At 42.6% G+C, this 10,145-nt stretch overlaps 1 protein-coding gene across 1 annotated transcript; it reads left to right on the top strand.

Annotated features, from left to right (window-relative positions):
- Nucleotides 1–1,129: 1,129 nt before the first annotated feature.
- On the top strand, nt 1,130–9,827 carry sec14l7 (SEC14-like lipid binding 7). Its single transcript, XM_076029608.1, has 12 exons — nt 1,130–2,262; nt 2,712–2,787; nt 5,494–5,537; nt 5,661–5,723; nt 6,549–6,737; nt 6,817–6,912; nt 7,406–7,466; nt 7,565–7,648; nt 7,909–8,015; nt 8,141–8,280; nt 8,552–8,721; nt 8,945–9,827. The coding sequence occupies exons 1-12, from the start codon at nt 1,921–1,923 to the stop codon at nt 9,073–9,075; spliced, it is 1,503 nt and encodes a 500-aa protein (XP_075885723.1). The 5' UTR covers nt 1,130–1,920; the 3' UTR covers nt 9,076–9,827.
- Nucleotides 9,828–10,145: the final 318 nt, after the last annotated feature.

Genomic DNA, 10,145 nt, shown 5'->3' on the forward strand with positions numbered 1-10,145 from the left:
AAAGTTTGAAAGAAAAAAAAAAAACATTTTCCATTAGCAGTTGAAGGGGAGCGATGCTAAGCCGCGGCCTAATTGCACCAGCTGTGTCGCCTCATAACAGGAACGAACGTCGTGATTGCGAGCACCTGCACAACGTCAAAGTATGGACGAGGTCGCTGCGGGACCTCTCGCTGAGGTTCTGCCTGGGAGCTACGGCGCAAAAAGGAGACAGCAAAAACCTGGCGTAATTACGTTGAGCGTGTTCTACAGAAGCGCACTGCGTTCATTTGATTCCCCCCCAGCACCTTATATCGTAATTAAGATCTCGTAATTCTGAGATAAAATAAATAGGAAACGTCTGTAAATCTTTTCTAATCAGTGGGCAATAATGGCGCAAGGAAATACTTAAATCTGATGATATTAATATTAGTATGTCAATACAGCTGCGCAGGTACGGAAGCGAAATGCGAGATCCTTATCTCATAATTTCGAGATATTTTCTTTAATTATGAGATCCTGATCTCGTAATTACGAGATAAGGTGCCCTTTTTTTTAATCCAGTGAATGCAATTCGCTACCATAGTTTTCCCTCAAGTCAAATTTTAATCTCAGCAGAACATGTTTGAATGCAGCCAGGTTCGAAGTTGCTGAGGTACAAAGACGCTCTTGACCTCTAAATGTTGTATTAAAGTGTATGATTGAAATTCCACGGGCGAATTTCTTTTGTTTCCTGGAAGTTTCTGTTCCTCTCAGCATCCTCGACAACCAGCTCGGCCGCATGATTGACACTGACGCTTCTGTCTTGAGTCATCATCAGGTGAGGATCAAGAAGAGCTTCTCCGAAGATGGATGTTCAGATGTGAGGTCACATGATTTGTGTCTTCTTCTTTTTTTGTTTTTCTCCAGATGGTTGGATGACGACGACTCCAGACTCGATGTAAGAGTGTATGGATCAAAGACGTGAATCGACTGTGTGCAACCAAAACATGCTGTACAGTATAACTCATGAGCCTGTAGTAGAAGTCGTCTGGTTTTGGCCTCGTGTCAAAGACATTTGGTTTTAGCTTCCTGCTAAAGGTGCTAAAGGTTATTTGGACCTTCCGCATGTTTAAACGGGCGGGGGGGAAGGAGGCCGAACAAAACCCCCTGGCTCATTGCATAACCTGCAAGAGCTGTCGTTTCCCTTTGTGACATCACACAGGGCTAATCTCCACAGTGGAGTGTACTAGCGCCCCATTATGAATTGTGTGTAATGAGGGGACCTTTAAAACAGTTCCGTCAGTCCCATCTGCGCTTTTGTATTTTGCCAGAATATTCCGGCTGAACACGTCACTGCAGTGCCTGCACACAGCCACCAGGTGCTGCTTGCTGGCTACTTCCTTTCTTGGCTCCATGGGCACAACTTCAAACTTCTCCCTAGTTTACTCGGAGGCAAGCTGTTGGCAAAAGGGTTCATGTGTTAAACTCACTGTTCGGTGTCTGCAGGGTGAACTCGGTTGTGTTGCTGAAATTGGGGCATGTCCTCCCCCCCTCTGCTGTGTAAATAACCTCCCAACCTGCAGAGATAGCGGAGGGGCCAGGATACGGACCCCCACCCCACAAAAGTGCAGACCTTGTTATTTTTTAACTATTTGAACTTTGAAGCGTTGACAACAGAACATTTTTTCACATTTCCCTGAATTTCTTCATTTTAGCAACATTAGTGCATTTATTTGTTTCTCTCGCTCACTGTCTTCTTTGGGGGGTATGGACAGTAAATTCCAATGTGGCAGAATGAGAGACGTTTACAACATGTACCTCTTATTTTGGTGAACCTGCTCTCTGAGTCCTGAGCTTGCAAAATTTAATGTCAGTTTAGTGAATGACTTTGCTTGTGTGTTTCTGCTCCTTCAAACAAAAGATAAAACACTGACATGTATGTAGTAATTAATCATTTATACAATGGACACACATGTTTTTTTTTTGTTTTTTTTAATGCTGTTTCATGAAGCTTTAATGACCAAGAGTACTTTTGCATATTTACCCCAAAAAACGAACTTGCTCTCTGCATGCTTGTTTACCTTGTTGTGTGTGTGTGTGTGTGTGCGTGTGTGCGTGTTTGTGAGAGAGCGAGAGAGAGTGAGAGTGTGCAAAAGGAGGCGTGGCATGTCCTCAACTACCTGTCCCGTCCCTCCTCTGAACCTCATTAACGGACAGGTTTCTGTCGGAGCAGCACGGCGCAGGGGAAAAATGAGCGGACGAGTCGGAGACCTGAGCCCAAAGCAGGATGAAAGCTTGACTGAGGTGAAAACAGTATTTACAATATTCCATTTCCAATTTGACAACACTCTAGTATAACTTTTACAGTTAACATCTTTTCACTTTTTGTTGCTTTTTTTTGTTTTTTGCCATGGTAACACATACATGGTAACCCGGACCACATGTGTTTACAGTTGCACTGTCGATAAGCAGTGTAATGCAGTAAGCAGTTTGTAGTCTCTTTTTGAATTTTCCAACCATTGGAACTTTTACTGAACTGTTGATAAGAATTGCGGTGCTATTGACTGCTCCTTAAACATTGCTTCATCTTTATTATGTCGGAAAATGTGTTCAAAGGTCCAGTGTGTAAAATTCTATGAACGCAGCATGGAACCAACTGTGCTCGTAATAATAAGCGTTGACGACACTTAAGATTCTTGTCCCTTGCAAACCGTAAGTCAACGTTTATTCTCTCCGACTTTTTACACTTCCAGTTTCGGGGGAGGATCCAGGACATTCTCCCCGACCTGCCCGCACAGCACGACCACTACCTCCTCCGCTGGCTCAGAGGTGAGAGTCGTCCACGCACTGAAACCCATCCACGCTCTCTCTCTGCGAGGGCAGGCGCGAATAACAATCAGCAGAGAGCGACTGCGTCTGCCTGGCAGAGAGGAGAGAGAGGGGGACGAGCCGTAGACAGGCCTCACCTATTGTCCACGTGCAAATTGAAGGGGAAAAAGTCTGATTGGCTTTCTCTGGCTGATGTGTATAGAAGATTGAATCAGTGCTGACATTCGCATTAGAGAGACCTAAGGGCTCAAAAACGCCCGTGTTTGAGCCCTTGCAAAAAAAAGTTCCATTGATTTTGGCCTTTCCTCCTGAACTTTGATCAGTCTCTCCCTTGATATGTTTCCACAGTAAATTCATTGTCATAGTGTTTTTTTACATAAACCTAAAAAACTTAACAGACCTTCAAAAAAAAAACAACAGCATTTTAGCCCTATGTTTGCAGCCTCCTACAAAAACCCTTGACATCAGCTTCCTGCCAAAACCGATTCTTTCACTATTTACAAACACAAACCAGTGGCTGCGTGTCGGTTGAAAATGTCTCAAAATGCGGCGGGAGGAGGGTCAACGCCTCGAGGCGACAGACTCCACACTGAAGTAAACCTGTTCCCATGGTGTCAGACTGCAGCCAGTTTCAGCGGCGGAAATACCAGAGCCGGAGGCTTCAGTATCGACGCCTGTCACTAGAACCTGCCGATGGAGAGTTTTGGCTATTTTTTATTTATTCATTTATTTATTTATTTTTAAGCCATAACTATTGATCGCAACCAACCTGCCGATGGAGAGTTTTGGCTATTTATTTATTCATTTATTCATTTATTCATTTATTTATTTATTTATTTATTCAAGCCATAACTATTGATCGCAACCCTGCAATTAAATTCAAGTAGAACTCTAAATCTGACCATTTCTTTGTCGTGCAATTGCTGGTCTACTGTTGGCTAACTGTGACGCTGTGGCTATCATTGTAGCACGGGCCATCTAGGAAATTTGGACCTCGGTCACCGGCTCCAGCTGCCAACTAACATTAGCTGGGCCAACACACATGGCGATGTTGTTTCAAAGTTTTGTTGGCCCGTCTCGTGGAAGACCCGCCCTTGTAATTCTTTGATATTATAATTTACCAATGGTGGGCGTGTCAGGTTGTGTCTCCAAAGAACCAGTTTTGACCATACATTGTGTGCGTGTGTGTGTGTGTGTGTGTGTGTGTGTGTGTGTGTGTGTGTGGCTGCTTTTCTCACAAAGTGTGGGCTTTATTAGACGCGAGGCAGCTGTCAACAGGTGTTCAGTCCGTCCTCTGGGACCACAAGACAGAAAGCGGCGTTTGTAGCCAGAAGCTTAAACTGAACACGGAGACATCGACAGAGGGCTGAACGTACTGGTATCTGGAGATCTGCAAAAAATATTTGTAAAAGCCCTACGGTGGAGTCACGGATGAAAAATGAATTCCCGGGGGAGCCCCTCTCTCTTCCCACTTCAACTGGGCAAACACACAAATTCCATCGCTTTCATTCAACTTCCTGCCCAAGAGCAAATAAACCTTGTGTCAGAAGTTAGATAATGGTCCCAGTTAATCAGTAATGTAACTCTTACTACTGCCCAGTCTGATGGCAGAGTTCACTGTAGTCTTCCCCAACTGTGTCAAGCTGATGACCTTGTCCATCTCAAACTTTGCCCAACTACACACACTACCACACATATATTTATTTATTTGTCTTTTTTTGGCCAATCGCTGGAACATTTATGTGTTGCAGCTGGTTGATGGTGGTGTTCTTTCCCCCGTACTTGAACATTGGCCATTTCTTTGGAACCTCCTGTTGACCGTCACGCAGTTCACCGAGGGTCAGGTCGATGCTCTGTGACTGCCATTCAATATTTGTGCAACCTTGAACGATTTGTGAGCTGGAGTTTGAAAAGCAAACAAAAAAATAAAATCTATAGTTTCTTCATTGCAGCGTATGGATGTTGTTAGTGCCTGTGTGGTGTAGCTTGGTGTGGCCTGATCCGTAATGATTACCCAGAGATTTGTGGAGGTTTTGTCGCCATACTTTGATATGTTGTTTATCTAATGTTACCTCACAATCGTCTCAAGTCCACAAGTTATTTAACAGTATTAATTTTTAACTTCATTAGAAACTACAGGTTACACACAGGTTAATACTTTATTTTGTTGAGTATACCATGAGGGCAGGAAGGTGTTATTGAAATAAAAAAAAAGGATATATAATGTTTTTTTATACATTTTACTTTTATTTTATTTTATTATATTTATGCATGTATTGACATTATTTTACATTATGTTTATATTATATTAAAATGATGAACTGAGGAAGGCTTAAAGGTCCCTTATTAGCTTTTTTTACATATATTTTTCATCCTGGACTCCACTGGAGCATCCTCACATGATGGATTATCCCCAAAACTCCACAGAGCTCCAGAAAATAACCTGTTTGGCCCTCTTTGTACAATATTTTATTATTACTGCAAAAATATTCTGATTTTAATTTCCTGCTGACTAATGGCTCGACTAATTTTATTTCTGGGGAGGTAATTTACAGACTAATGACATATAACATTGTTATAAACGTTAATACAAACGCTGCACTTTATTCATCCAGTGTTATTTTGATTCAAACGCTGCTGAAATTGTGGAAAGCTCTATTTCTCAATCTCTAACCAAGATTATTTGCCTTGTTTTCTTTTTTCCAGCGCGGAGCTTCAACGTTCTGAAATCGGAGGCGATGATCAGGAAGGTGAGGCTCCTTTCGTCACTGTTGTTAAGCTCTCTGGGCTTTTCCTACCCCGTGCACGTGACGGGATGTGGACGCTGAACATGTGTCTGAGGTGCGCATCTCTCTGTCTCCGCCTCTCTGCAGCACCTCGAGTTCAGGAGGAAGATGAAGGTCGACATCATCATCTCAGACTGGCAGCCTCCCGAGGTACACATGTTGTTCAACTCTGCTAATTAAATAAAACAGAGCTAAGAATTAAAAAATAAATAAATAAATAAACAACTTTAAACACCCAGAATCAGTGTTGTTGGGATTACTCCATAATCCAACTACTGATTACTCCTTTCAAAAGTAATCTAATTACATCTTTAAGTACTTTGTTTCATAAGTAATCATTTACGAGTTACTAATTACTTCAGTTAAAAAAAGGTAAACATTTGAGAATGTCTCGTTCCCTGCACATAACGTACAAGGAACCACAATATTCTTTCCTTTAGACGAGATCAACTCCAAATAATGTTCGTATTTCCAGCTACAAACGCAATCGCTGTTTAGCCTTTTGCCGCCGCCATGCTTGTGTTGGTGCGTCGTCGCGTATCAGTGACGTTGCATGCACGGCTGCATCAACAATCTGCGACATTCCTTGTTTCGGTTTATTTCAGAAAAGTAATAGAATCATTACTTGATGAAGTAATTATGATATAATTACCAGTTTTGCCACAGTAATCCCGTTACATTACTCTGTTACTTAAAAAGTAGTTTAATTACAGTAGTGGATTACTTAATAGATTACGTAATAGATTACTCGCCAACACTGCCCAGTATATAAGGTCTAGTGGTGGTGACAAAGCACATTGCAAACAAATGGACAACTTTTCGTTTCTCATGTCCTTGTTGAATTCCCTTTATTTGACTCTTTTTTTTTTTAAATCGAAATGTTCTTTGTGTCTTGTTTCGCTGCCCTTGGTACTTCTACATTCACCGCGGCGCCTGTCTGAAATGTAATGGAGTCGTCTGCTTGCTTCCCTCAAGGTGATTGAGAAGTACGTGTCGGGGGGGATGTGTGGATACGACAAAGAGGGAAGTCCCGTCTGGTACGACGTGATTGGTCCTCTGGACCCCAAAGGTCTGCTGCGCTCGGCCACCAAGCAGGACTACATGAAGACCAAGATCAAACACACGGAGCTGCTGCGGCAGGAGTGTCGGAGGCAGTCTGAGAAGGTGAGCGTCACCCCCTCCTCAGCCCTCCTCGCTTCTCTTTGCCCAACCCCTGCCTGAGCTTTGCACTTCTCGCTCGCAGTTGGGAAAGAACGTCGAAGCCATCACTCTGATCTACGACTGCGAGGGACTCGGCCTCAAGCATGTTTGGAAGCCTGCCATTGAGATTTACGGAGAGGTTTGTTACCTGTGATTGTCTTGCACTCAACCACTGCCAGTGTTGGCGACTAATCTATGACTAAGTAATCCGCCACTGTAATTAAACTACTTTTTGAGTCACGGAGTAATGTAATGGGATTACCCTGGCAAAACTGGTAATTATATCATAATTACTTTATGAAGTAACAATTTTGTTACTTTTCAAAAATCATCTGATTATTTTAACAATATGGGCTGTATTGTAGAGGCAATATTTGGAATTGCAAAATTTGCACTTTAATAAAGTTCATTCCAAAGCACTGAGCAACTGTTACTTTATCTTTTTTAAACTAAAGTAATTAGTAAAGTAATCAGTAATTGATTATTTATTAAACAAAGTAATTAGATTACTTTTCAAAGGAGTAATTAGTAATCAGTACTGGCATTACCTTTATGGAGTAATCCCAACAACCCTGTCCACCGACATGCATGAATCTGCTGCACTGCTATTTCCGCCGCCTTCCTCTTCTCAGATCCTCACCATGTTCGAAGATAATTATCCAGAGGGCCTCAAAAGAGTGTTTCTTATAAAAGGTACTCGGCCGGAACAAGCTTTTTCTCCTGTAATACTTTGGGGGGGGTTTGTTCCTTTTGGGTTGAATCTGTGATGTGTTTTCATCTCCCCGCTGCAGCTCCCAAAATGTTGCCAGTGGCCTACAACCTCATCAAACACTTCCTGTGTGAGGAAACACGGCGCAAGATCGTTGTTATAGGAAGTGAGTCTGCTTTTTCTTCGTTTGTGACATTTAGCTGATGTGTGCATCAAACCTGATTATTTCTGAGCATGTTCAGAGACCAAATTTGAATTTCTAGTAATAACATATTAGTACAAATGACGCTATTAATGCTATTGATATTAATAAATAAAATGGATCCTGAAACTGGATACTGAAGTAACTATGAGTGAAAACGTAGTGCTGTTTGATGACTTTATTTTGAAGGGTTTTAGTAAAACTACTCATTCCTATTATCGCAGGTAACTGGCAGGAAGTGTTGCGTGAGCATATCGACCCCGAGCAGCTCCCAGTGGTGTACGGGGGAACCCTGGCCGACCCTGACGGAGACCCTCGCTGCAGAACCATGGTGAGAGAGCGGAACAGGCCTGTGGATCCGAACCCGATCGCTGGCTCACCTTTTGGAATAAAGACAGAAATAAAGAAATCGCCGGAAAAAAACTTAACTTGTTGTTGCACTTCCTGTTGTTGCAGATCAATTATGGCGGCACGGTGCCCAAGTCTTACTATGTGCAGGACTCGGTGAAGGTTGAATATGACAACAGTGTGAGCATCAGCCGCGGCTCCTGTTTCCAGCTGGAATATGTTGTTGAAGCACCGGGTAGCCTGCTGAGGTAAAAAACAAAACAAAAACAACAACCCACCCCTAACCCTCCAAAATAAAACATTTTCAGAAAGACAGTAAACTTAAAAGACACTTGCTTCATTTCCGGAATGAAGCTCTGACTTAAACTGAACCTAAAAAAAATACAAATTACTTTTTGGAGACAGAATGATGATCATTGAGAAGAACCTGTAACTCAGATTATAAACATTGCATGATCAAATGTACCAACCAACAAGGGTTTGGAGTTATAGACTTTGTGTGCCTCCGTGTGACTCCAGGTGGCAGTTTGCCAGCGACGGAGCAGATATCGGCTTCGGAGTGTACCGACGGACCGAACATGGTCGGGCTCAGAAGGTGGCCGAGATGCTGCAGGTTCTGCCCAGCGAGCGCTACAACGCACACCTGGTGCCCGAAGACAGCTGCCTCACCTGCCCCGAACCCGGAGTCTGTAAGTGGCCACCCACAAACATTCACAGGCTCCGGGAGCATTTAGCACCACCGCATATGAGCATGAACTGTAATTAGAATATTTGGATGCAGTGGACATGCGCTGCTACCATGAGATCATTTGCTTCTCTGATTGACTGACCTGTGTGATTGGTCAACCAGGAAGTCATAGGAGTCTGAAAGACTATTTTAAAGTCTCACCTCTGACCTGTCGCCCCCTGCAGACGTGCTGTGCTTTGACAACAGCTACAGCATCCTCCAGTCCAAGAAGGTGAGCTACAAAGTGGAGGTCCTGCCCCCTCCTGAAGGCCAGGTGCAGGCTCCACACAGCAGAGGGGACGGGAGGCTGCAGTGACGACGTTACGCAATGTATCATCATCATCATCGTCATCATCATCATCATCATCATCATCGGAGGCCGCCGGCAAAAGCAGTGCTTTCGGGTCAGAGACAGACCAACCCTGTGTAAAGAACGGCTAGAAAAAAAAACCCAAAAAAGGACAATTCACTGTGAACAAAAAAAAGAAGGACGTCTGTACACTTCAGAAAAATATTTCAATGAAATACCTCAGTAGTAGTAAGGAGTAGTGAGGGACCCTTCAAGCTGCAGTCTCTTCCTTATAACATGAGAGATGTGGAGCTTCGTCTTCTCTGTGATCAACTGTTGGTAACCTGATTCCTGTTCAATCTGTGTGCTTATAATTCGTATTTTAAAGTTAGCTCATTCAAAAGAAAAACGATTTCACTGATGTCTTCACTTCAGGTTTGTAGCACCTGCAGCCAGCTGTTTGATTCAGCCCCATGCTGCAACCTGGCATCTCGAACCTTTTAGATAAACTTGCCTCACTGCAGCAAGTTCAGGATTGCATCTGCCAGGAGACCCACAAAAAGAAGAACACTAGCTGTGTGACACATGGCAGTGGTACCTCACTGACTAAACTCTTGCAAAACATCTCTTCTGCTGAAAAAAAGCATTAATGTTCTTTCAATGTGAAGATGCTCCCTCTAATGTCTAATGTCAACTATGAGCAGTCGTTGCCGACCTTTCTTGCATCTAAAAGCTGATCATTACCACAATACTAAGACAGAATGATGGATGCTCATATTTTTCAAATTTGAAACCATCTGTGGTCCGGTTGCTTGGCATGGTGCCAAGTTTATTATTATTATTATTATTATTATTATTATTATCATTATTATTATTATTATTATTATTGTTATCATTATTATTATTATTATTATCATTGTTATTATTTTAATTGTTGGTGCTTAAGACATACAAGACGTAAAGCGCCATGCTAACAAATAGCCATATATCTGTGACATCATTCATTTGGTGAAGCTCTGTGTCAGAGCGTGTGTAATAATAGTGCAATTATGGTGCTCGCGTTGTTTGAATTGAACATAATTACAGTGTGACTGTTT

Source organism: Nelusetta ayraudi, unplaced genomic scaffold, assembly GCF_046127955.1.
Source record: "Nelusetta ayraudi isolate G7.1 ecotype Tasmania unplaced genomic scaffold, CSIRO-AGI_Nayr_v1 ptg000026l, whole genome shotgun sequence".
Lineage (NCBI taxonomy): Eukaryota > Metazoa > Chordata > Actinopteri > Tetraodontiformes > Monacanthidae > Nelusetta > Nelusetta ayraudi.

What these genes read in the sequence shown, in the direction of transcription:
- sec14l7 (XM_076029608.1), top strand. Translation starts at nt 1,921, where the DNA reads ATGGACACACATGTTTTTTTTTTGTTTTTTTTAATGCTGTTTCATGAA. An exon ending in AAGAGTGTTTCTTATAAAAG is followed by an intron (nt 7,467 to 7,564) that starts GTACTCGGCCGG and finishes TCCCCGCTGCAG; the next exon opens with CTCCCAAAATGTTGCCAGTG. An exon ending in GCACCGGGTAGCCTGCTGAG is followed by an intron (nt 8,281 to 8,551) that starts GTAAAAAACAAA and finishes GTGTGACTCCAG; the next exon opens with GTGGCAGTTTGCCAGCGACG.